The sequence below is a fragment of the Polyergus mexicanus genome, unplaced genomic scaffold, assembly GCF_030449975.1.
Source record: "Polyergus mexicanus isolate NDT 795.1 unplaced genomic scaffold, iyPolMexi1.0 SCAF_10, whole genome shotgun sequence".
NCBI classification, from domain to species: Eukaryota; Metazoa; Arthropoda; class Insecta; order Hymenoptera; family Formicidae; genus Polyergus; species Polyergus mexicanus.
In genome coordinates, this window is record NW_027223330.1 from 3652411 (window position 1) to 3680273 (window position 27863).

The window sequence follows — 27863 nt, forward strand, 5'->3', positions numbered from 1 at the left end:
AATGATTCAAATGCACAATGTCCTTGGAAATTCTTATTTAATTACTAGCTGCTCCCAGATGTACAATTTAATTGACCAGCGTACAACGAACGCAGCAAAGATCTCATTCGAAGTAACACAGTCGCGGAAGCTACATGTAAAAAGGTATTTCTTTTCTTATACTATACATATCTTCCTAATGTGCGTCACGTGTTTAAAATAGTAATAGGGCAAGTGTCATTGAGAAAAATGGAGTTTTATATATAAATAAGGAAAATATGCTAGGTGTGAGAGACATGTCTGATGTGAGAAAAACAATGAGTTACACATATTTTCGTAGAAATTATTCGAAAGGATATATATGTCGCTATTCTATCTTTAAATATATGAATGCTATACACATGTGTTTTTTGCAATAATCGTAGCGTAATATAACGGAAAGCAGAACGATGTGCTTTTCATTAAGATGGTCACGGTATTTGCATGTCGGGATGTTGTTGTAGCTTCTCAACATCTTGCAAAGTAGATATACCCTGTTCCTATAAAACATACAATTTAAAACAAGGTATGTTAGTGAATAAGTATAAAATTAAACTAAAAGAAATTTTAAAGGTATGACATATTTAAATATTAAAATACAATTAGATATTTATCTTTCTCGAATTCTTCAAAATAGAATGTAATATTGAAAAAAACAATATTATTATAAAATTCTAAAATTAAGTAAAATAAATTATTTCAAAGTATTTAAATTAGAAATTAAATTGAAAGCTGATGTCTCACATTATATTCTTTCCATTTGTCGTAGTTGCGCCGCATATAGCCTACCATCTCCGGCATGTCGATAAACACTGTAAAGTAAATAGAAAAATAAAAATTCAAATATCTTTTTTAATGAAATCTGTAGAAATAATGAGGAGAAACGAACCATCCCAAGCCTCGATCATATCGTTGATAATATAATCGACGAAACCAATTTGCGATTTTGGTATTGAGCACGTCATTCTATCGAACATCGGCATTACGACTGGCATCTTTAATTTTTTCTCTTCATCGGTCTGAAAATTATCGATAGTTTATCATAAACGCGCGTGCAAATAGTGAATCATCTTTTTTAAAATAAATAATATTTTTTTTTTATTATTGATGTACCTGACTAAAATATTCCTCGGCGATTCGTCTCGCCCATTCGACGCAACACTTCAACGGTCGCGTTGGATTAGATACGTCCGCGCATTTGATCATCATTCTTTTAACCAATATTACGTTATCTGGTTGCAATACTACGGACATATCTAAAGAATCTGAATAAGTCTGCAAAAGAATTTTTTGTAATTAATTAAATTTTTTTCTTATGTATCTTGGATTATCTACACAACGTTATCTACATAACATTAATTAAGAAGATAATAGAAAGTAAAATAAACATAGTAATGTATTATAAATATTAGTTTGATAAAAATTTGTAATAATGTATAACAAAATAATATATATAAGATGGAGATATTGGATAATTTTAACACAAAAATAAAAATATATACCTCCTGTTCGTCGTTGATTCTCGCACTGCAGACATTCATGAATTTCGCCAGATGCTCGAAATGCTTCGTCATTTCGGTTGCCAGAATCATGTCGATGACATTTTGTCGCAATTGTTTGTATACGTCTTGATCCAGATTCTAAATCAAATATTTAATTCAGTATTACATCTTCGGATTATTTTATATATTCATTTTCAAATTTTGCGATACAAGATGTACCGAGAGAAACTTACCTTAAAAATATTTACATTATCGTCAGATAATGACAGTTTAAATGTTAAGGCTGCATGATGTGACTCGAGAACTGACAGATCATTGTAGAGTATTGCCAAACGATTATTGGCGTTGCAAAGGAATTGACTGAAAGAAAATTTAACTTCTGGATCTGATCAATATATTTAATATTAATTGTAAGATTGAAAGTTTTTGACTAGTTATAGACGCTATTTAAATTTCTGCTAAAAAACTTTGCCAAAAAATTTAAGAAAATATAACTACAAACAATTTTTTATAACTTTTAAATGTGTTACATAGATTTAAAATATGAAAATAGACGAAATATAAATATATTTAATTATATAAAATTGAAAACTTTATTGTTTTCTTATACTATTTTGTTTTATCGAAAGTGGATTACCTGGACCGTCCAGGATGATCAATATCGTGCGCAGCCGCGGCGATTAAAGCAGCAACTTCATCTAATGGCTCCAAAATTTCCTTAAGTCTCTCCGATTGCATAAATCTCGCAGTTGCTTGCAAAACATCGGCCGCATGCGTTGAATTATGATAGCTATTGTCCGAGTTATAATTGTGCTCGATAATGGCTAGCCAATTTTGCAAAGTTTTCTCGTCGCAACTTAATTTCGCGGGCACTTGATACAAATTCATGATTGTCAATCCCAAAAAAACAAGCGGCCTGTTGTGACATTTAACGAAATCACGGCACAATCAATTCAAGCACATATACATACATACATATATATATGCAAAAGAAAAACTCAAAAAAGTTTTCAAGAATCGTTTGTCAAACAAATATTATAATAGTGAAATATTTCTAAAGGGAATGAATGGTGAATTTCTCAAATATATCTCATGTCAGATCAAATATCGTATGGAAAATAATGTCTGATAATTAGAAAATTTAAAATATATTGTGAAAAATATATATATTGATAATTCACCTCTTCTCTGTCAGCATTTCGAGTTTAAATATCTCAAAATTCCAGTCGAGACTCTTGTCAAGTATTTCTGCAATTTCTTGCGGCCCCCGGAAATTCTTCATTTGTACACGCGAATTGAGCGGACTCGGGATAGCTTTGACAGTAGATAATCTCGCGGAATCTGTCGATGATCTTCTGGACTCCCATGCTGCGCGCGGAGACTGTTAATTAAATAACAAACATCGACAAATTGAGAAAAGTAAAAGAAGGATCTTGCACGTGTAAATGCGCAATTTACATTTATCATAATAAGGTTTATCATACAAAATAGAAAGCAGTAAAATTCTTACAGCAAGTAACGCGCCAACGAGATCCGTCGCAACTGGATCACTGTACGTCGCTCTATCTTCTTTAAGATGCGGCACATAAAGTTCCGTCGTCTTTAAGATATTTATCGCCTGAAAGACGTATAGATGGCTTATAACAGCGTACAACATACATTAAATTGGATAAACATAATTATAGGAAGATACAGCAATTAATTACGTACTTTATCGATCTGCGCCGCTGTTTCCGTGTTAGTATCAGCAGCTGCATTTGAAAGTAGCGTAATAACTTTAGTGATAGGAGCTTCTAGCTGCAAAGTATGCAATTTTTGCAAACTAGATCGCCTGCGGCCTACGACAGAAGAATGATCTTTTATATTAAAGAGTCTGTGTTAATTTAAAATTATAAAAAATTATCACATGAAATAATTTCTAAATTGTTTTAAAAATGATCAAGATTATGTGCATTAAAAAATAATTTTATAGAAATATATAGAAATAATTATGTGATATATTAATGCTTGATGATTCAATAGATTAATGATGCAATACATACTACAAATTGCTGATAACCTAATTTGCATCTTTATGCATTATTTATATTAAACAATATTATATTATATTGGTAAATTGAAGTAATAATTATTCGTATCAATTAAATGATCGATTCAGCTAATTATTGATAATACAATTGATTAATATAAAAGATATTATTTAATAATTTGTACAAATATTTTACCTTCACTTATACTAGATCTGACATCCGAGGGTTTTCGCGTATTTAATACGCTTGGTCTAAACGGAGGATGTGATGGGCCACCAACAGGGCTTATCGGCGCTGAGTTGTCTGACAGATACGTAGTGTCGTACACGTATATGTAATGAGTCGGTTTTCTATAGATAGATATAATAATTGATGTATATAAACTGAGAGAATAAAAGGGGAGGATTTTAATAATAATAGTATTTTACATAATAAGTAATATATTTTATATATTAATAATTAAAAATGTTAAAAATTTGAGCTATGAATATATGAATTTTGAATTATGAATAATTTTTATCAAAATTTATTAATTAATATTAATTAATATTAATTAATATTAATATTAAACAATAACATTTTATTAACGAAAAAAAAAATATATATATATATTTATAATGTGTTTCGATTAGTACAATAACGTACTTTAACGTAATACAAAACGGAATTATCCTGCAATTAATTGTAATCATTTGATTGTTTTTTCTCCTGCAATTCATATTTCCTTCGAATTCCCGGCCTTTACTCAATTGCTGCTTTATAAGAGGAAAATTTTCGTAATAGATTATCTCCGAAAGATTTCTCCCCATCATTTCCTCCGTTTTATATCCTAACAATTTTTCGCTGATTTTATTTTGAAACTAAAAATATATATATAACGTGAAATTATAATCTATGTACGTATGTATATTTATATTTACAAAAATATGAATCTCGTATAAATATAACGCATGCAATAAAATATATAAATGTTTTATCTTAATCGAAAATATTGCAAATTAAGGAAAATTGATAAATTCTAGAACGTTACAAGTTTCAATCTATTACTGATGATACCTGTATAATGTTTTTGTCATTAGTCACATGCACCATGTCGCGACATCTATCAAGTGCCAAATACAATGCATGCGCTGCTGAGAGTTGTGTTCTCGGCAATAATGAGCTAGTATATATCCCTACTAATTCGTTTATTATTATACCTTCATGTGAACATTCCAACAATGCCTAAAATAAACATAAAAATTAATTTAAAATATCTCAACAAATTTGTTTAAAAAATTCTTACGATATTTTTCTTGTATTCGTTTAAATGCTTACTCTACTAAAGCCTGTTTCTAACAAGCTTAGTGCCACAATATCGTCTTTTTCATCGAGCATAAAGTATCTATAAAGAGACACGCAAGATTAAATAAATAAAAATACAATTTAAATAATACAAATGATTATTGGCGAAACTTACGATTTCTTCACGAGCGCTATTATGGTAGAATTATGGTAAACCGGACTTGATATGATTGCTCTGAAATTAATATATATACGAAATAAGATAATTCGCAAGAAATATCTAAATAATTAATCATTGTGAAAAATAATAAAATTTATTTCAATTAAATAAAGTCATTTTATGCGCAAATAATAAAACGTGATATTTATAATTTAAACATTATTCGGATAATTCTATATATTATAGCGCGCTTCCCCTACATATAAATAATTTTATTCAAGGTTAATATTTTACTTTTACTTATATATATAATTTGTTTTCATATATATTTTTCACGCATATATTCCTATTATATTTTATTTAAATAATCTATCATACACACACCTACAAATAGCATCGCCTTCGTCCGCGTGATGTCCTCTACGATCAATAATTACTAATTCGTGAGCACGATTTTGAAAAAGTTCTACCGCTTTTTCCAAATTTTTTGCCACCGACACGCTCCAACTCAATCTTCTTGCAGCAGTAGCGAGTATATCCATTTGTTGATCATCTTTTCTAAATACTAATAGTACCTACACAATAAAGAAATCACAGAATTTAATGGAAGATTGAAGGAGAAAATGTAATTCTCACATTCTGTAAAAGATGCTACAAAGACGAATCTTTTATTACAATTCTATCACAAAAATGGAATATTGCGATACTTACTTTCACGATACTGGGAACGGTGACTGTCAATAAATAATTACAGAGATCTTGAGGCCCCTTCTGTAAATACAGAATAATTTGCAAAGCTGAGTAATAAATATATAATGTAATGTAAAAAATGGATACACATTTGTGGAGAAAATAACCGACCTATTTGCCATAATTTACGTGTGTGTATATTTGCCACGACTAATGCTTTTATTTAACCAAAGGAGAATCTAATCAAAGACTTAATATTAATGCATCGATATCATCGGATACATACTAGTGCCTCTTTATCCAGATATGTCGATTCAAATTCTTTGCAAATTTTCGCTCGACGACGCGCACGTGGAGATTTCTCCACATTTCTAACATTTTCATAAAATTGGATTTTAACTTGATCTTTCATTTGTAGTAAATTAATAGATCGTGAGATCGTATTATTATAACCTACATAAATTAAAGACATGTGACGATAAAACCGAATAGAGATTAACTTGATTGTATACGCACTTCAAAATGATAAAAATCGATTTTGAACTCTATTTAGTCAACCACTAGTACATTACTGCAATTTTAACTGCCTTTATGAGAATATATATATTTCTTATTGCACGTTGAACATACGTTATATAGAATATTTCGTACAATTTATGAGAAAAGAATTAATTTATTCTACCATAATCTCTTTAATCTACAATATTATATTTCAAAAGAAATAGGAATATTGTACAAAGAGAAGTTAAAAAAAATGATACTAAATTCGTACCCTACTATATGTTACTAGTTGCGGAGTTAATTCAGCCAGTTGCATCCTATCTTTAGCGCACCATTTCTTTCGCACATGCCAGCACATGATATTGAAAATCCCGCTATACCACGTTTGCGATTCCTTTTTGTCAATGTTATTATCCTCGGTCTCATCGCAGACGAAGAGCACCGGTAGAGTCGGTTGTCTGTTCATTTTTTTAGTGCCTTATTAGCGCGAGGGAAATAAAAGTAAAATAGCAACTGTACAAATAATGATACGTCATGCTTCATGCTGCATGAATAATGATACATCGGCAGCTCGAAGTTTATCAATTATTTTATAAGACATTTATGTTCCCAGCATAATAAATAAATTAATGCTTTATTTTCAGAATGAATTTTTCGCAATTTTGCTAAACCGATTTACAATAAACGTCTCACACACATTTTATACTAATTCTTAATTTTATCAAACTACTGCGAGAATCGTATTACGTTACGTTTGAATGGGACAATCATCTTGATACTGATCATCGAAAGATCGAAAGATAACGAGATTATTCGCTCGATATACCAGTAGCAAAAATCTATCCGCGATAAGGCGTCTTATGTGCTGGCATACTAGAGTTCCTACAATGATAGCAAAGACGTCGGATAAGACTGGTTTTTAAGAAAAAAGCGTTTGTAAATAAGCAATATCATAATTTCTATCCGTTTTGAATAACATGACATTACACGTGTTTTCTCGTTCAATCTATTTCTAAAAAAATTCTATATACATTTTTCTCTAACGACATAAAAAATGATACTTCTAATTTAAATTTAAGTGCAAAAAATTATTTAATATTGTTTGATTTTTTTATAAATTTATATTGGACTTTACATATACAACATACACATGAATATTATAATTTTTTAATTTAATAAATTTCGTCACGTTAAAAAATAACTTGACAATTTACGAACATAGACGTCGTCTAAGTTATTATGCCTCTGGATATTATCGCGATTCGCTACATAGCACATGAAATTAGGTAAATGAATTTTACGATCTGTCTGTATAAACTGCGTGTCTATTCTAGACAGTTTAAAGCATCAAGCTCTATTAAACTCTCTTTTTCGTATTTTGTAAGCAGACTATTGCTAATTCAAAAACAGTAGATGTTAGGACAAAGAACATACGGGACTCATATCCGTTTTTTTTTAATTGCCGATCGAAGATGAACTAAGGGTAGAAAAGTTCGTTCGTGTTTAGGTAGAAAAAAGTTCTGTAACCGAAAAAAATGTCTCGTGATAAAACTGTTAGTCGTAGTCATGTTATCGATTTGTCGCGAGTCACTTCAAGGTATTAATCACTGTTTTCTGTGGAAGTAAATGTAACAGTAAACAAGTGACCAGTAAATGTAATAATAAATAGGTGACAGCTATACTTTATTTATCTTATTAAATTAATATCTGTGAGAAATCAGGAGAAACGATGGAGATATCGATTGCTGATCCAAAAATATAATAAGCAAAGAATTTATATATCACATAGAAGCGGTGCAAAAAAATTTACGGCGAGTCCTGTCAACAGGTTGTTTCGCAAATTACTCGTTTAGCATTTAACTTAGCAAAACATGGTTGCTTTTGAACCTATAGCATCAAACTTCTTTCAACTTTCCCGAAACATCATATCTATCTCTCCCTGACAATTCAATCAGAATAATCGCCGTCCGTCAACTCTGATTGCGTTTCACTCTGCCTGAACTCGACTATAGAGAGTACATAAGCCCCGAGCACACTTAAGAAACAACGATTAACACGAAGGGGAGCGATAGTAAAGTGAAGAAAATTTATTGCAAAGCGGCTTTATACACTTTGAGGACACGCGACGTGCAAGTCACACCGTTTGCCATTGATTTCTTTTTGCTTTACCGTTCTTCCCGACACGCGTGATGCGAAACCGGTTAGCACCTTTTCTTACCTGGCACTTTCCGGACAGCCCGAAATAATGACAATCGCCAATACATCCGCATACTTCAATCGCGAGAATCTCGTTGGTTTCGACAGCCGTTTTCCATTTGACTATCTCGGATCTGTCTAGAGATATAAGTGTCTATAGACAGTCTATAGACACCTGTCTATAGACGTGGCTCATAGATCTTGATTCATCGAGGAGAATCAACCGAATGAGAGGAATTGTGCTTACCGCGATTGCGCGTCGCGAATCAATTATTCAACCGGCGCTTACGCTCGCGACTTCGAGAAGCGCGCCCAGCGATTTTCATATTTAATCAGGCCGTGGAACGGAGGACTATCGAGTCGATCGAGCATCACCCCTTTCATCATCCCCGCGAGAAACTTTACGGTAAACGCCGCGCGAATTATTGAAAGGGTTTGGTCTCTCGATAAAAGGTCGCGTCAGCGATAACGCAGAAAACGCAATGTATATTTAGAATCGATGCGCTCGTGTAGTTTTTGTCGTATAAATCGCGGGGAGGAGGGATTTGATTGCGGGTTTTACAACGAAGTCCTGTGAGAACGGAGAGGGCTGACGGCGACAACCATTCTACATTATTCCTCGCTTTTCTTTTCTTTTTTTTTTTTTTTTTTTTTTTGTTACGTTCCCTTAATCGAATATTCTCCGCAAAGGAAATTTGCATACTTTCCTTTTCGATTTATTTATGCGCGTACTTCCGTATGGCTTTTCTTCTTTTTGCTACAATATTTCATAACCATTTTTTCAACTTTTTTTTTGCAAATGTTAATAATACTTTATAAAAATCGAACAAATGTGATACATGACGATACATTATAAACAAACAGTATAAAATTAAAGCAAACAATAAGCTTAGAAATAAAACAGAGAATTTCGATAAAATAGCAATATTTATTTGCAGAATAAAAATAGCAAGTTTAAACCATCGTTTAGAGAGAATATTTAGATAAATGTTTGTAATAGAGATTATTATATATGACGATACTTTTTTTATGCTTATTATTTTCAATAACTTTAATTGTAAATTAATTGTAAATACTAAATTATTTATATTTATATATAACTTTTTAAATATAATGAAAATAATTATATAACACAAATATCTATTAAATGTTTAATTATAAAACTCTATATTTTATAACAATCTTAATATAATGATTTTATACTACAAATATTTATTTTCATATATCTAATTTTTAAAATATTATACAAGCAACGCGCGATATAAAACAAAGAAAAATACATAATATTGCGAAACAATTTTTATTATATACCTGCGTACTTCACATTTTTACAATGTAATTATATGTTTTAAAAATATCAATATCGGTATTACTTTAAAAGTTACAAAAGACAAACCGGCGACCATCGATGCGATACTATAAAAACCAATCTGTTTCTTATCCGCATTCAAAAATATACAAAATGCCTATGCGATTCTTATCTTTGATTATAAATTTAAAGGAGTCTAGATAGCAGGCTTGATTAATAGAAACGTGATAACGCATACATCTACGTCACGCGCTATCGTTAATATACATTGTCTTTAATCACTTTTCATGCTTGCTAATAGATAAAATAAAAGTTTGCTTTCGCGAAAAGTCCAACAAAATATTATCTTATCTTTTGTTCTATCGAAAAAAAAAACTATAGAAAATATTCACGAAATATATTGTATATATACAAAATTAAAAATTATTTATTCATAATAATATACTCTATATTTTTAACATAACAATAATATTCTATATCTCTAATCTTTAATATATACTTTAATATAATTTATTAATAATATTATAATTTAAAGATTTATTTTACAAAAAAAACAAAAGTTTTGCATACATATAAATAATGGACAGAAAGATAAATTAAAAACATTAAAGATAAATTGCTTATTAGTTTTTTTGAAGTATAAAAAAGATATATATATATATATATATATAATAAAATAAAATAATTTATGTTTACTACAATAAATGATAATGTTGTAACTTACAATGGTCAAGTAATCGCCATTCTCATCATGCGTGATGTCTTCGAAAAGTGTCTTTTCGTACTTTTTATCCACAATATCAAGCACATCCGTCTTATCTGAAACAACCCCATTAAATATTTATAAATTCAATTATAATTACGCACTGATGCTTGAAGGGATGTTTTTTAAATAATCAAAAATTCTGGGCAACAGGTAGTCGCTAAGCGTGACCATAACTTTATAATTGAAGGCCTATCAACTTTAGAGCCACGCTTAGTTTCGTGTAACTCTGGAAGCAACATTCTGTTTAAATATATCAAACTTTTTTTTTTTAATTGCGCTCTCAATCTATCAATTAACATTCAGTTGTCAATGCATTAGTAATTATAGTGACGAAGCTCGTTAGGGATGCGATTGTCCATTCAATACGCATATCCTATGGGGTTTATGGGTCACAGTATCATTAATTGCAATTAAAAGTCAATTGAATCTAATTGGAAAAGTGGATTAATCGTTGCTTCGATTATTTTAAAGAAAAATACGTTCTATTAATAAAATGTGACGTATATTATAAAACAAAATTATTATAGATATAATGAGAGCGCACGTGTATTTAATAGAATCAAAATCGGGCTTAAAATTAAATATGCTTTAACGCACCGAAGAAATGAATAGGAAATAATTCATCTTCCAAGCTGTTTTCGTTCTCGCTTGGAAAAAAATACTTATTCGGCGGCGATGCCATATGAATTACGTTTTCAGCCTTGCAATCATTGAGATTTCACAGTTAATGACACTAGTATTGAGTTACGTAGAGTTATGTAATTTCATATTATATGAAATTTTGTATTTCTTCGTATTTATTTTCATCACATTTGATAGCGTTATGTTATTATTTATCACTGTTTACACTTTAAACAGAAACTTTTATTATATAAAATTACTCTTCTAAAAAATTATTAAAATGTTTTCACACTGTTCAAGTGAGTTTTATTTCATTTTTATGTTTATAATAAACTTTAATTATTTTAAATCTCAATAGATATATTACAAAACATTTTTATTATAGATTTTATATTATTAATCACGCAAATAAAATATATTAATTTTTTCGCATATGGTAAATTAGAAATATAATATTAATATTATTGCGAATAACTTTTAACTTCTTACAAATTAATATCGTATTCATAAATTATTTTGCAATTCTACTTATAAGTTTAATAATGTATTTATTTCAATTTAGCCTAAAAAAAAAAATGCAGTTTTTATTCTTCAAATATTTAATTTTTTCTTTTGCCATCACATTTAAGAATAATATATTTCGCTCACAATATATGTGCACTTTAAAAGTATCAATTCATAAGATTTCACAGTTAATGACACTCGAATACGATTTCTTCCGACACTGTTTGCGGCCGTTGAAATTGCGTTGAGATCGATATATCCACGCGTCAACATCGAACGATGTATCATTTGCGGCCCAAAGAGAGCGACTGACCGAGAGTACCGAATCGACTAAGTTAAAATTCTATTCGAGAGTGAGACTGGGGCCCCGGAGAAGCGACGCGATAGCGTCGTCGGGGAGACCAGAGATATTGTAGATGCATTTAAACACGTTACACGGACACAAAACTAATGTATTACGCCAAACATTAAATTTAAAAAAAATGAAATTGTATGTTGAAATAGATTGGCAATAAAATATTATTTGCAAAAAAAATTTATATATATTAATATCTACTATATATATACATATATGTATAATGATTGATAAATATATATATATATATATAATAAATAAAAATAGAATATAATAAAATATACATAATAAAACAATGCGTATAATAGAATATATACATATGATAAATATACATCAGAATATTAATACGATAGATTATTAAACTTGGAAGAGAAAAAGATATTAAATAGTTATATATAGAGTATTAGGTATCTAGGATAATAATTATATTATAATTATTTCGGTTAGAATGAAAATTAGTATACTGTACTATAGGCATTCGATTTAAATACTTTAATAATCTTAAATCTGATAAGATAAAAATCCAAAAAACTTGTGTTTGCTTATATGAATGCAAAAATATCGTAGATGTCGATATTAATTAAATAGTTTACATCTCTCATTCAATATTTAATAACATATCAAACAAACATGTTAAGAAAATTAATTCAATTAGTTAATTGGGAGGGAAGATACGCGCGCGCGTATAAATATTTAATGTTGATAAAATAGAGATAATGTTGAAAAAACCGATCACGATTTTTATTACGTAAATGTCACTTTCGTCACGAGAGAGCATCATTATTTTCGGCTATATGTGATATTAAATAATATTTATATAAAAATTAATTGTAACTAACGTTTTGCTACTTTATGATCGTCCTCTTCGGCGACAAAACGGCTCTTGTCGAACGCGAGATATGGACTTTCTTCGTCTCTATCGGTCTCTGTAGCATCTGTAAATAATATGATATAAAAAAATTGCGCCAAATAAATAAAAAATGTATGCTATAAAATTTGTTTCTTTTATTATTATTTAAATAAAAACATTTTAATTAAAAAAGAAACTGTTATACAAATACAAAATAGTGTTATTTTAACTCTACAAAATAATGTCGTTTTAACTCTATACAAAATAGTATCATTTTAATTGTACAAAATTTTAACCAAAAAAATACTGTTGTACAAAAAATAGTTGTTTAAACTTCCTAGAAAAATAATGATATAAAAAAATTGCGCCAAATAAATAAAAATGTATGCTATAAAATTTTTTTTCTTTCATTATTATTTAAATAAAAACATTTTAATTAAAAAAGAAACTGTTATACAAACTAGTTGTTTTAATTTTCTACAAAAATGACGATGTCAAAAAATATTACAACCGAATAAAAAAATTTATGTTAAGAAAAATTATATGAATAAAAATTTGTTATAAAGTTAATTTATTTTACTATTTTCAATATTAAGAAAAATTATATTTAATAAATTGCAATATAAAATAGTAGGATGTATAGCTAATTTAAAAAAAATAATTAAAAAATTAAAAATTTATACACAAAATTAAAAATTAAAATATCTACATATAAATACTTGTCACTAGCAAACTAGAGCAATAATATCTAATATCTTAAAACATTTGGTAAACTATCTAAAGAATCGATAATCGAAATGAAGTGTATCTAACCTGTAATTTACATAATAAATTTGATAAAAATTTAACATTGAATCAACTATATTCGAATTTGCGAATATGTGGCTGTAAAATATTTATCTGTAAGCTGCGTTACAAGGATGGTCACATAAAGAGGAACGAATATACATTTAAAAAGCCTGTTTACGTAATCTTTGCAGCACGATAGATCATGACATTATGTTACGTAGCGACTTAATGTTAATAAAACTCATTTTTTTGCACGAGGATTACTATCTGGAAAAAGATGATGGTTGTAATACATAAATATTTCTTATTAAATATCTAATGATATAAAAGTGATTAATAGCAAAAAGTAAAAGTAAAAATAATAAAAGTTTAATAATGATATAAGTAGCTTTTGCAATGGATCTAAGAATTATTGATATAAATACGGATTAAAGATAGAATTAGAAATAAAAGAATTAGAGATGGAATTACAAAAATTATTCCACGTAAACAACGATTAATTTTATTCTAGAGCCGATCCTTGAGAATGGAATATTACACGACTTCGACTCGACATTGCGCCGTTCAGACTCCTAAATCGAAAAATTAGAAACATCGCGTTGCTATCTGGATTCATACATCTGATTAATTCACGTCTCGAACGATGACCTCAACCGATACACGTACAGTGTGGTCAGTTGTAGACTAGGTCAAGGAGAATGACTGTTACCTGAGGTCTATCTCTCCGCCCTTCCTCTCTCCTTCATGAAAGATACACGGACGTGCGGTAATACTCTAATCTCTGTGATCGTTTAACTTTATTAATATCAACTGATATTATGATTAGAAGCCAAGGGAAGAAATAAAATTTAAACGACGCAATCTCGTTTGATAAAAAAATATTGAAACGACAGTTTTTTTGACTATGGAATAATTTTTTGACATATGACGTAATGCTTGATAATTTGCCCAATAGTTAATATTAAAACAATAATTGTGGACATACACTAATTATTATTGATAAATAATAATATTATATATATAATGAAGAAGATGAGTATATATTTTTTATAGCAAATTATATTTTTAAATTAATAAATAATTATTTTTTTTTATGGCAGTTGCAATTTTATATAAAAATATTTATATAAAAATATTTGAAAATAATAATATGATATTAAAATAAAATATTAAATTTCCTCTTTTTCCTGTATATTATATATACCTTGGTGCTTCAACTGATATAGCAAAGGTTGTGTTTCAATTGATGTAGCAAAAATCTTTAAAATTTTTAATGCAACACATCGATTAAAACACAACTTTTGCTATATTGATTGAAGCATCAAAATATATATACCTATATATATAACCCGACAAGAATTTATTTTTTAAATGACTATTTCTACCTTTTTCTTTTTCTCTTCATTACGTGAATTTAATTTATATTCGCATATATATATATATATATATATATATATATATATATATATATATATATATTATTAATATATATATCATTTAAAAAATAAATTCTTGATGGGTTGCTTTCTACATTTTTAAAGTGATCAGCGAGCAAACATCGAACAAGAATGTAATTGCGCAGAATTCGACCTTCGAGAGAAGATTGCTATGCTTTGATGTTTGACATTCTCCAGTCGTCTATCACGTGTGGCCAGGAGCTAAATATATGCAAACTTTATTACATTATGCAGCTGGAAAAAGAAGGAATTTAAGCTTCTCGTAAAAAATGTGTAACTAGAGTTGACGTACGTGGTTTATACACAGTCTTTATGATGCCATTCATTGATTGATCATGAATCAGATCATTGATGAATTAATGCGTATAATAGATGAAATAAAAGGAATGATAAAACATTATCAAATTATTAAGTAATAATCCCATAAAAAATATAATCTTTCTCATTTACAATATTTTTACAATATTTTATATAACAAAAAAAAATTCTAAATTGATGATTGAATTCTAAATGATTGCATAAATGCAGCGTAGAATTAATTATTAGAATTAATCCAGAGACTCTAATTTTAATATAAAGATATAAATTGTAAATTGTTTTGCATTGTTATACGAACACATCTTTTCAATTTTATATTATATACATATTTTGCTTTAGATTCTAACTTCCAAGCCCTTAAGCTTTGGAATTAATAATATAAATTCATTCTTTAAAAAATGTATATATATATAAGATATAGTAAAAAGGAAAATAAATTGAAAAAGGAAAGAAGGAAGAAAAAAAAACAACCTACCGCTTGTAACTAAAGAACTCCTAGTTTCCGATATGCTCTTCTCCTGCTCGGCTTTGCAAACTTTGCCTCTAATGCACTCCAGTATACTAAACTTGCATCCCATTTTTAAAAAGAGTTCTCACTTCGCCGAATACCTCCTTTTTCGCATTATCGGAAACTTTGAAAAGTATCCGGCCAGATTCTGAAAAGCCTTGATGACAGTAGCGACAAGTATTAGTTAGGTTACTTTTTACCACAATAAGATTGAGAGAAAAGAATCTTTTTTTCTTGCATAAAATTTAGAAAAATAAGATGCAAAAGAAATAAAAACTCATTAAGTAGAACCTGTACTTACCAAGCAAAGATGCATGCTTATGCTTATGCCATATCAATTCGCATATACTGAGACCAAAGGAAACAATCCTCTGCGCACTGATTTTGCATAACCCAAACATTGATCAAGCAAGCTATTTTATATTAATTAAGATACATATATAAAAGATTGTGCTAATAAAGCTGCTTCTGAATTATTTTGAAACAATTTTTTAAATTGATTTATTAGAATCACAATTTTAAATGAGAGAAACACGTGCCAATAAATTTTACATCCAGTCAACAAGGATTTTTTTCAATCACTAGAGTTTCATTTACAAGTCGATAAATCCGAATTTCGGCACAAAGCGCAGTCGTTAAAGACTCGGATAAAACGTGATAACGCTTGGGAAAATCGCGGAAACTCTACAATCGTTGACTGATTAATTTGTCATTGAATGCGCATCAAGATCGAAGCAGAGTAATTTGTACGTACGGGGTCATGCGTTTCGGAGTGCACAGACACACATACACACACACGATTTTCCTAGCTTGTTTTATCTTATCTTCTCTACCGAAAGTGTTTACACGTAATTCAAAAGTTTCGCGGCGCATCTCAAATAGCTGTATCACTTGGCAGTGTCACGATCCACAACGTGCGCAATTGGAGGACGTTTCTGCGCGAGATAGCCGTTCATGTAATTCGTCCGATTACGCGATGTGTGGGCACGAAGCAGGCAAATAGTGCTGTGTATGCATAATTATCGGAGGTACTGTTTTCGTAGTAATGCAAGCATACAGTTTCTACATCCAGATACAGGCATTTGAACATTAAAGTTTAAAATTAAAGAAGGTGAAGATCTTTAAAAAATAAAAGATTTCATCTATTTATAATGTTTTGAAATCTTTATAAGCTATTTTCCTTTATATAAATGAAAAAATTTAACTTCGTTTTTGGGCTATAAATCTAATAATAAATTTAAAATATATACCATAAACAAGATAATGAATTTAATAACTAAATTTTTGCAATATCATTTTTCCATTAGTATATTAATTCGTTAAGCCCTATTTAGCATATTAGATTAATTAATTTTTATGTATAATTATACATTTCTATCATATTACGATATAAAGATAAAATAGAAGATATTAAATCGTTAAATCGTAAATTCTATAAAAAAAAAGTATTAAAAAAAAATCATTATTAGATAAATAAAAATATATCGAAATACTTTGATAGAAAAGAGAGTAAAGCTATCAATTTTTTTCAAAAATAAAAAAACAGTATTACACGGCCACGTAACAAGCCAGACATGGTATCCTACGTACATACATATATTTACTGAACGCGTCTATTGACGTTTCTTGATCATAGAATCATTCAAATATATCTTTGCACTGGAAAAGGCGATGACTACGTTTGACAAAATTGATTTTGCAATATTGCGCTACGCAAAAACTCTTTCTTTTGAAAGTCATTTATTTTACACTTTACGGAACAATTAGCCAGACGCGATAGTATCTTGGATGAAATAATTTAGCGGCTAGCGTGAAGATGATAAAATAAAAGCGAAAATTTTTCGACGAGAGCTCTTGCAACATCACATAAAAATCACAGTGAACAATGATGGCGATTTCACCGACTCACGAACGAGTTTGAATCGCGAGCGTTCATTGTTAGGCGGAACGACGCTTCGAGGTGTGCACGAGATTTTAATGAAGACAAACGCAGACGTAGACAGTACAATAGTCTCACACTCACTGACTAAATTGTGCGATTTCCCGAGGACGAGCAGATATCTTGGCAATCTGCGTATCTCATTCCTTCAAAGTCTTTTCAAATGTCTTTCATCGTCAATTTTAATTTTCTGCTTAATAAAAGAATAAATATGTATATATTTCAGTAATATAAAGTATTAAATAAAGAGATTAATATACGGTAGATACACGTGTGTTTGATCATTTGATACATTCAACAATAGAGGGGGAAGGAATATAGGTTGAATTTGCGAGTAGCAAATACGAGAGACCAGGGAATTATCACTGTATATTTAATCGTTTAATATTGCGCCGTCTTATAAGGCAACTATTTAGGGTTGTTTTAGAATTTCCGTAACGTAAATTATCTTTGCGCAAGAGCTTATCGTAAGTTTGTGTATCTATATTTTTTTTCTTATCTGTTATTTTTAATACGATCTGTACGTTAATGTATTCCTTCGATTATGCAGCTTGAAATGCCCAAGTGCATTTATAAGAACAATTGAGTTTTTATTTTTTGCCATTATAAAATGAAATTTGAAATATCTTTTTGTCAATAGTACGTATTCAAATGTTCGATACTACTATATCGATCTTTTATTACATTCAGAACGTGTGATCTGACATATTTCCGTATTTTCCTGAACATACATCTCCCGACAAAAATTATAGGATATTAAAGCACATAAAATTTTGTGATCAAGCAAAATTATAAATGACATTATGCAAAATTGTGAAGAAAAAGATTCTAGTAGGCTATTTGAACAGACATACAAGGTTCGTTATTATTAAAAGTTTGTTGGAATATGTAATATCTATTTTACAATTTAATTATATATTTTAATTTTATCTATAATTATTATCAAAGATTTTATTTATAATGAATTATAATTATAAGAAGAGATATATCTTGATAATAAAATCTTATAAAATTTTAATAGTAAAATAATATTATATAAAATAAAATAAAAAATATATGTATATAAACTCGTCAAATGAATAAAATGGAAATTAATAAATCATATAACTTAATTATTTTTATTTAACGTTGCAATTTTTTATTTTTTTTGACGAGACGTGTGATATTCGATTAAGGTATTATGCCGCGATAAAAATGTGATACCTTTACCAATACAAATGTATCTGCAAAAAAACTGCTTGCGATTTTGCGTGGAACATGTAAGTTTGAAAGATTGGTCGCCGCTGTTAAACGGTATAATGCAAGATCGCAGCCTATCCAAGATTTGTGTATATAGTCGATGTCATTACAAAAGGATTAAAGAAAAAGTGAACACAGAAGAAAAATTCATGAAATTATGGTAAATCGCAAAAATATATTAAAATTGTATCAAAAATTTTTTGTAGAAAATTTATTTTAACTAGCAGATTTTGATTTAAATTTGCTTTCAAATATGCAAGTGAAGAAATATATCTTAGAATATGCTTTTTTTGTTTGATCTGTTCAAATAATATTTATAAAACATTTCGATATAAAATTTAATTTACGATAAATATAATATTATAAAAAATCTGTATCTGAACTTTTACGATTTTTTAAACCTAAATTTTATTTTTCAGTGTAAAAAAACTTGCTTTTTTTCTGAAAAATGTAAAATAAAATTATAATGACTAAAAAAATAAATAAATATAATAAGTAGTTTTTTAAATATATATCTTTTTCGCAAAATAGTTTAATATACTCCCTAGAGCACGATGTAAACTTTTTATAAAATTTAATTAAAGAAAATTAAAAGTTACATTTTATATCAAACAATTTTAATATTGTTGTCAAATTAATGTTATAAAATATATAAGCATTTAAAAAGTATAATAAAAAAATAATATAATTATTTTTTTTTTCCGATACTACTTCTGGTAAGTCTAAGTTTTCAGGTGACATACGCAACAGAGGCGATCAAAGGAAAGTTAAAAATAATGCCAATAAACGATTATACGTAAATTTACAAATGGCAAAATGGCAAATGGATTGGCATTTTCGCACGTTCAGGAAATACGCGCGAAGGGATCGACAGCAGCCGGTTTTCTATACAAATTTTCTACTACGGTGCTTCGTCCATTCTGTCGCTGTCTGTCTGAGAAACTCGTTGATGATCACCAGCCTCGCACTGGATGGCATCCCTTTGGCAGCCAATTATTTAAGGATCCTCAGTGATGGCTTGGCAAATAATCGAAATCTGCGAAGCTTGTCATTAGCCAGATGTCGAATAGGTGATACAGGTTAGTCATTGTAAATAATTTATTTTCAAACAGCCAATACACATCGAATGAGTTAAATTTATGTATTTCAAATATAATAATTTTTAAACATTTTTATGAAACTTTAACTAATTAAAAAGGAAAGCATAAACATAGCAACGTATTTATAACGTTTCTATTTTATTCTACAGGATGCTACATATTGTTAGAAAGTTTGCAACATAATTCAAATCTCCATACTCTGGATTTATCGTCATGTTGTCTCACTAATAGAAGTGCTACGTACTTGTCACTATTCTTAAAAAAAAGAAAAGCGGATTTGTTGCAAAATATATGGAAGGAAGTAACATTGTCTCGAGAAAATGTTCGTACAACGGTGGTACGCATGAAAAGAAAAAGAATATTGAAACGATATGTTTTTATGGATATATTATTTAATGTTTTAATAAATAATTTACATTACATTTGTGCTTTAGGCGGAAGGACTACGGGTCTTGATACTCGATAAAAATTACAAATTTGGCGACATTGGTTTACGGCAATTGACACGTATGCTGAAGAATGATATCTGGTTGAAAACATTACGTTTGCGATATTGTGGTATTACTCAACATGGAGGAGCAATTGTATTAAAGCTCTTGCAAACAAACACTGTGCTTATACACATTGATCTGAGAGATAATGAAATGTCTATCGATATATCGCAAAATATTCGTAAAATCCTGAAGAAGAGGAGAAGCAAAAGGGAAGAAATATCAATAAAAAAAAAATTGTTAAACTGTGAGCATATTTCTATACATTTGATTCCAAAAACTGCTGTGTTTCAATGTACATCGAAAGAAAATAGATTTTCCGGAAATCAGAATGTGAGTTAAAAATGAGAAACGCATTTTAATAGTTTAATGGTTAAAAAGATCGTATAATATATGTATATGTATTCTTTTTCTGTTTCAGCATCCCCAATCGAGAATTCGACGTAGTATTTTACAAATACACGCCCAAAAAGCGAGAAGAAAAAATTATAAAAAATGCAAATTACAAAATATAATAAAAAAAAGTCATGTCAGATGGGCCAACGCAGATAAATTGAAAAAACATATGTCTTTTATGATCGAGCGCAATCAGAATTTAATAAGAATCTTAGAAAATAAAACTGATCTTCTAATAAAGGAAAGAGATCGCCGTTTAAGTTACGAAGAAGCATATCATAAAATCCAACCCCAACTCAGAAATCTTAAGAATAAAATTGATATGCAAAATTATATTTATTCAAATATGTGTTATGAGAAGCAAGTTTACGCAAATTTACAAAATGCATTTAATGAATTGAAAATATCTATGCAGGGAAAAGTAATAAAGATGGACGAAAAAAATTCTGAAGAAAAAGCTTGTGAAAATCAAAATTAAAATATTGTTCATTATAATTAAAGCCAACCGTTCAGAAGAGAATTGTTTCACATTACATTATAAAGACCGCATTTTTTTAAATAAAAAAAAAATAGTTTTAAAAATCATGTTTATTTTGTACAATCATGTTAATTATACAATTTGTATATGTTGTTTAATTGTTTAATTGGACTAATATAAATATACAATAGAAACTATATATAAATAAATATTTGTATTTATGCCTCCTGTGTGTGTTCTATCTTGTAATATTTATTATATTTAAGATTACGATTAGAAAATTCCATGCTAATTTTAATATATAATATTAAAAAAAATTAAGGAACAAATAAATATCTGTTTATATAATTAATACTTTAAGAACTAATTTTTTACAAATGAAAACATAACTATTTTTATTTGACAAAAAAGAAAAATTTTTAAGTATTCTGAAAAGTTCTATATTCATATCTATCTTGTTTATGCTTCTTTTTTTCTACATTTGATCATTGTATGTAAACATATATAAAGCAAATCATTTTCCCTTCCTAAAAAAGGCATGAAACCTCGAACTTGAATATATCGAAGTGTTGAGCCCTCTTTTCCGCGATGTTGATTGGTTGTCTCGCTTGTGCGCTGCGACTTGCTTCGTTATTTGCAACTGTCAAATCATGCGAATTTTGACAATTTGTGAAAAAAAAATTCAAAATTAGGAAAAAAAAGTTAAAGAAATTGGAAAATGTCCATAAATAAAAACGCGCGCGTAGCGCGCATCTGTGTTGTTCTGGTGTAATAAAAATCAAAACATTGTTTTATTTTAAAAAGTAATTTTTTGAAAATGGTTTTAATCGATTAATGTTTTTACGATTAAAATGATATCAAATATGATATAATTCGAATAATTTTTACTTATTATTAGATGAGAAAAAAATTTTTTTATCTGATTTTTAAATTGGTATCTAATTAAAATTTATCTATATCATATCGCGTTTTTTGTCATTTTATTTGCAAAAATCTTATTAATCAAATAAAATTACGTTCAAAAATATAAGAAATATAAAAATTTTATAAAAGTTTTTATATATTCAATAAATGCACTCCGTTTGACACTATTTTCGCTCCGAAGCGAAATGGATAAATGAGGGCGAAGAATCTTGTTCTTCGAGCAAAAATAGCTTTAAGTGGAACGTATTAATTGTCACGTATTTATTTTCCAAAGACTTATAGTATTAAAATTATTTTATTGTTCATTCAAAATTCACAAATAATGTCACCAACTAACAGATTTTGTAAAACCCTACTATGTTTGTTTCAAACATTTTTCAAAAAAATCAATACCTTCCGAGATTTGACTATTCGGCAGCCCGAATTTTTCATGTTTGACTGGTTATAACTCGATAACTGTCCATTATTGAACTTTGTGCCCATTACATCTTTTGTTCAGTAGGTCATAAGCTACAACATATGTAAAAACCAATTGATTTGACCGGGACAGATTTTCCATATGATTAGTGCGGGGTTCTTTTTAGCGATTACTTTTTAGAGACAATTTTTTCATCCCAACGATAAACTTGTTTCAACTTCGACATTATAAATTATACAATAATAAAAAAACAACAATTAACCCAGGGAGAAACGCAAGATCGGATATACGTCTATTAGATGTCGGAGCCATTTAGTCTAAAACAGCATTTAGAAATATATGAATTAGATGCTATGTAATTTTGTGTCATTGAATTTTTTAGACACTATTAAAACTTAATATTCACACAATAGCAGTGTATTATTTATGAAACACTTTTTGGGCTGCAAATCACTTCTCGACATCTAATAGACATCTAATAAACCTCTAAATGTTAACATAATATGTAACATTATAATAAAAAAAGAAAAAAATTTTCTTGTTGGAAAAATAATCTCATAAAACGTATTTGTAGTACATACATTAGTATTTACTTCATATCGTCAAGGTCAAATTTTTGTCAATATATCATATGAGTCTGGAGATTGACGATGTTTATGGCTATATCTGATAAAAAGATAGCATATCGTATGTCTGTTCTGTTTTGCTGCGCGTATAGTTATGTATAATAACCGATATTAATTAGTCCTTAATGATTATTTACGGAAAAATCGCTAGTGATTGACCGCCGCGGGTTTATAGTTCATTCGCTTACTGCTATGCAGTGTACTATTTATTCTATATACTTTTGTATTCAAGTTTTTGTCATGATGTATATATAAAGCCTGCAAAAGGCGACTAATAACAACTATTTACATCACTTCAATTTCTAATACGATACGTGAAAATTCAGATATTGAACTGATTTTTATAATAAATTTGATTTTTATAAAATTGGACAGATAATGCCCGATCGGACATAAAGTATCCGAATAAATGAAAGTCATTCATTATTGTCTACTTAAGATAAAATTAGAAGTTATCCAGACAGCACAAGGATGTCCTTAGGACGTCCAAAGGGCATCCAGGACATACATGTAGGATATCCTCAAGATATCCCATTGTAATCCTCAGATCTCCTCTGGATGTCCTGAGGAAGAGTAAATGATAGACGTATATTAACCTCTGGAGAATCCAGGGAGATCCTGTGGAACATCCTAAAAATTTTTATAGGATATGTTAGGGATATTTTTCGTATGTTTCAAGGAGCAAACTTTAAAATTTAAATATAAATTAAAATTATGTTTTTTTATTTACTGCCAATATTAAAAATCTAATATTAAAAATAGTTCATCGTTCTTTAATATTTGAGGCTTTCGTGCTGTACATGAATATCTTAACATAGGTTTGGCTCCCGGGTTTGAGTTGTGTAATATTTTCTAAACAATCCAATATCTGAATTCCCTATGTTGGGATTGCATCAGAAATTGAACTGATAGAAAATAATTACATTTGTAATTTCCTGTCAGTTGCTCTTTGCAAGCTTTATATAATTCTCATGACCAAATCTCAAATACGAGTTCGCGTGTCGCATAGCGGTAAACCAACGAACTAGCGGTTGAATACTATTGTTTGTAAAGTTTTTGGAATGTTGCAAACAGTAACATTTCTCATGAAATATTAAATAAATAATAATTTTGGATATATGAAAATGTGCGCATCAAATTCAATTATTAATATTAAACGAAATTAATATTAACAATTAATTGCATATATATATGTCCTCTGGAAATCCAAAAGACATCCAATATAATAGACAGGGCAAATATATCCTACAGACATCCAGGGGTTATCCAGTGGACATTTATAGGACATTAATATACTTATTATAATACTTAAGATTTCTAAATTATATTAAATAGCCGACACAACTAAGAATAATTATGTATGCATATTAAATTTTTATAAATATATTTATAATAATATCTTAAAACATCCTACAAATGTCCTGAACCGTCCTGGACATATTCAGGATGATCCTGAGGATGTTTTGTACTGTCTGGGTTATATCCGCATCGATAACACTTATCGTCTCTTTTATTATCACTCTTCCTTATTTGATTTTTTTTTCTACCTTTGTGTGAAATCTTCGCCACTTGTCCTGTATTTTCCATGCCTTTAAGCCGAATTGACGTTGCTTCTAATGCTTGAGCTATTTCCAATACTTGTTCCAGCGTTGCATCTCCTTTTTCCAGGACTCGCCGTCTCACTTCTAACATTGCACATCGCTCAATTATCTGGTCTCTACATTCATCATCAACTGAAACAAACGAGCAATATTTCGCTTGCTGGCGCAATCTTGTCACAAATTGCCCAATCGACTCTTCCTCTTTCTGAGACATATTTCTAAACTTATGCCTTTCAAACGTAGTGTTTATTTTAGGTTTAAAATAATTTGTTAATACCTCCTTTGTTTTTATATACGGATCTTCATCTTGTATTATTATATCCGCATCTGGAATAGCATAAAATATATCTTGTAAATCACTACCTCCACAATGCAATAACATCGCTTTTTTTCTTTTTGCCGTTTCAATGTTATGACTTTCGAGCATTAACTCAAAACTTCTAAGCCATCTTTCCCAACGCGGATAAATAGCACTTTGATTTTCGTGTTAAAACGTGGGATTCCAGTGTATCCTTTGTCCTCACTCATGTCGTTTTTTTTTCTTTTTTTTTTCCTTTGTCCTCTTCGCCAATGTTGTATTTCTTATATGTCAGGATTCAATTAATACTCGTGATTAAACACACTAATTATTTATTATATATCTCGTACCTCGCTTACAACCGTTCCTTTGTCTCTCTCTATATATCTCTTACCCCCCCCCCCCTTCCTTACCTACCATACTCTCTCGTTACCAACCTATTTCTAGTTACATCATTGCCAATACACTACACATTCCTCCCCAATCAACGACCTAATACCTAATTCCTAATTAATTAAGATATATAATAAGCGCGAGATGTACCGACACTGGCTACTCGCTCGCTCAGTAATAGTATCGAAGTACTGTACGTATCGCGCCCGACTATTATAATCGCGAATAAGTGAAAGTGTATTAAATCTTGCAAAATATACTAAATTATACCTAACATCCGGGAGTGTCTTATTTCGAGTGTGGATCCTAATCTTTTGGGCGTACAAATCCCGAAAGACCCCTTCCTTAGCGGCTAGAGGCACAACAATAATTATATTAAAGTATATATATGAACGCACTATTTTTTAGAAAAATAATCCTGTATCAATGATAATTATATTTGTAATAATTATACTTGAAGATTTATATTTATATTCTGTTTTACATAATGCATATACAAATATTTAAATATGATATTAAAATAGATATATTATTCATATATTTGTATATTTTTGTATAACTCCCAGACAGCACAAAACATCCTCAGGATCATCCTGAATATGTCCAGGACGGTTCAGGACATTTGTAGGATGTTTTAAGATATTATTATAAATATATTTATAAAAGTTTAATATGCATACATAATTATTTTTAGTTGTGTCGGCTATTTTATATAATTTAGAAATCTTAAGTATTACAATAAGTATTAATGTCCTATAAATGTCCACTGGATAACCCCTGGATGTCTGTAGGATATATCTGCCCTGTCTATTATATTGGATGTCTTTTGGATTTCCAGAGGACATATATATGTGCAATTAATTGTTAACGTTAATTTTGTTTAATATTAATAATTGAATTTGATGCGCACATTTTCATATATCCAAAATTATTATTTATTTAATATTTCATGAGAAATGTTACTGTTCGCAACATTCCAAAAACTTTACAAACAATAATATTCAACCGTTAGTTCGTTTGTTTACCGCTATGCGACACGCGAACTCGTATTTGAGATTTGGTCATGAGAATTATATAAAGCTTGCAAAGAGCAACTGACAGGAAATTACAAATGTAATTATTTTTTATCAGTTCAATTTCTGATGCAATCCCAACATAGGGAATTCAGATATTGGATTGTTTAGAAAATATTACACAACTCAAACCCGGGAGCCAAACCTAAAATATTCATGTACAGCACGAAAGCCTCAAATATTAAAGAACGGTGAACTATTTTTAATATTAGATTTTTAATATTGGCAGTAAATAACAAAACATAATTTTAATTTATATTTAAATTTTAAAATTTGCTCCTTGAAACATACGAAAAATATCCCTAACATATCCTATAAAAATCCTTAGGATGTTCCACAGGATCTCCCTGGATTCTCCAGAGGTTAATATACGGCTATCATTTACTCTTCCTCAGGACATCCAGAGGAGATCTGAGGATTACAATGGGATATCCTTAGGATATCCTACATATATGTCCTGGATACCCTTTGGACGTCCTAAGGACATCCTTGTGCTGTCTGGGCTGTGTTTTTCATATGGTATGAAATTTTTATATATTACATATGTCAAGGCATCGTACCATATAAAATTTTTTCAAGTACAGTTTTCAGTACAATTTTTAATCGTTTACGGACAGCATACAAAATATACCGATATACAAATATATAAATATACCTATTCTAATACCATATTTGAATATATGTACAATATATGTATTAAATAAGACATTACATAAATATAAAAACCTTCAAGTATTATTATTATAAATATATAATTATATTGAAACTGGGTTATTTCTCTGAAAAATAATTCTCTGCGTTTGTATATATATTTCAATGTTATTATAATGGTAATAAATCAGTTAAGAACAAAATATATGATTTTTCTATTATGATATAGATAATATATACAATATACTGCATTTAAGTATAACACTAAAGCGCTATCTTCCCTGATGTATTAACTAACTGAATAGCAATGCACATGTTTACTTAATATACTAACACTGCAAGTTAATAAATGAGCAATGATCATTCCATTACAGATCA

General features: G+C 29.1%; 2 protein-coding genes across 7 annotated transcripts; one reads left to right on the plus strand and one right to left on the minus strand.

The window, feature by feature from the left end:
* Window positions 1-20: 20 nt before the first annotated feature.
* Pde8 (phosphodiesterase 8) lies at window positions 21-17470 on the minus strand. 5 transcript variants are annotated; one of them, XM_070303390.1, is made up of 21 exons: window positions 17453-17470; window positions 15826-16006; window positions 12776-12871; window positions 10415-10509; window positions 5706-5765; window positions 5379-5569; window positions 5010-5069; window positions 4868-4934; window positions 4607-4774; window positions 4196-4410; window positions 3746-3900; window positions 3231-3358; window positions 3031-3138; window positions 2702-2901; window positions 2158-2436; window positions 1754-1880; window positions 1521-1658; window positions 1132-1293; window positions 908-1037; window positions 763-830; window positions 21-518 (listed from the first exon to the last, which is right to left on the minus strand). In XM_070303390.1, exons 2-21 carry the CDS (start codon window positions 15926-15928, stop codon window positions 450-452), a joined length of 2619 nt encoding a protein of 872 aa, XP_070159491.1. In that variant the 5' UTR covers window positions 15929-16006; window positions 17453-17470; the 3' UTR covers window positions 21-449. The 5 variants fall into 5 exon arrangements, with proteins under 5 accessions (XP_070159491.1, XP_070159492.1, XP_070159490.1 ...); XM_070303391.1 differs by lacking the exon at window positions 17453-17470 and adding an exon at window positions 16160-17089; XM_070303389.1 differs by lacking the exon at window positions 17453-17470 and adding an exon at window positions 16160-17089 and having other exon boundaries at window positions 15826-16015.
* LOC138937277 (leucine-rich repeat-containing protein 74B) lies at window positions 15675-21656 on the plus strand. Of its 2 annotated transcripts, none has more exons than XM_070303396.1 (4): window positions 15675-20115; window positions 20286-20458; window positions 20571-20960; window positions 21049-21656. In XM_070303396.1, the coding sequence occupies exons 1-4, from the start codon at window positions 19845-19847 to the stop codon at window positions 21499-21501; spliced, it is 1287 nt and encodes a 428-aa protein (XP_070159497.1). In that variant the 5' UTR covers window positions 15675-19844; the 3' UTR covers window positions 21502-21656. The 2 variants fall into 2 exon arrangements, with proteins under 2 accessions (XP_070159497.1, XP_070159495.1); XM_070303394.1 differs by having other exon boundaries at window positions 15677-20115; window positions 20286-20473; window positions 21049-21652.
* The last annotated feature ends 6207 nt before the right edge of the window (window positions 21657-27863 follow it).

Coding starts and splice junctions, on each gene's coding strand:
- Pde8 (XM_070303390.1), bottom strand. CDS start 15,928: ATGGGATGCAAGTTTAGTATACTGGAGTGCATTAGAGGCAAAGTTTGC. Junction 4,411..4,606: donor ATGACAAAAACATTATACAG/GTATCATCAGTA, acceptor ATATATTTTTAG/TTTCAAAATAAAATCAGCGA. Junction 831..907: donor TATGATCGAGGCTTGGGATG/GTTCGTTTCTCC, acceptor TTTACTTTACAG/TGTTTATCGACATGCCGGAG.
- LOC138937277 (XM_070303394.1), top strand. CDS start 19,845: ATGGCAAAATGGCAAATGGATTGGCATTTTCGCACGTTCAGGAAATAC. Junction 20,474..20,570: donor AAAATGTTCGTACAACGGTG/GTACGCATGAAA, acceptor TTTGTGCTTTAG/GCGGAAGGACTACGGGTCTT. Junction 20,961..21,048: donor GATTTTCCGGAAATCAGAAT/GTGAGTTAAAAA, acceptor TTTCTGTTTCAG/CATCCCCAATCGAGAATTCG.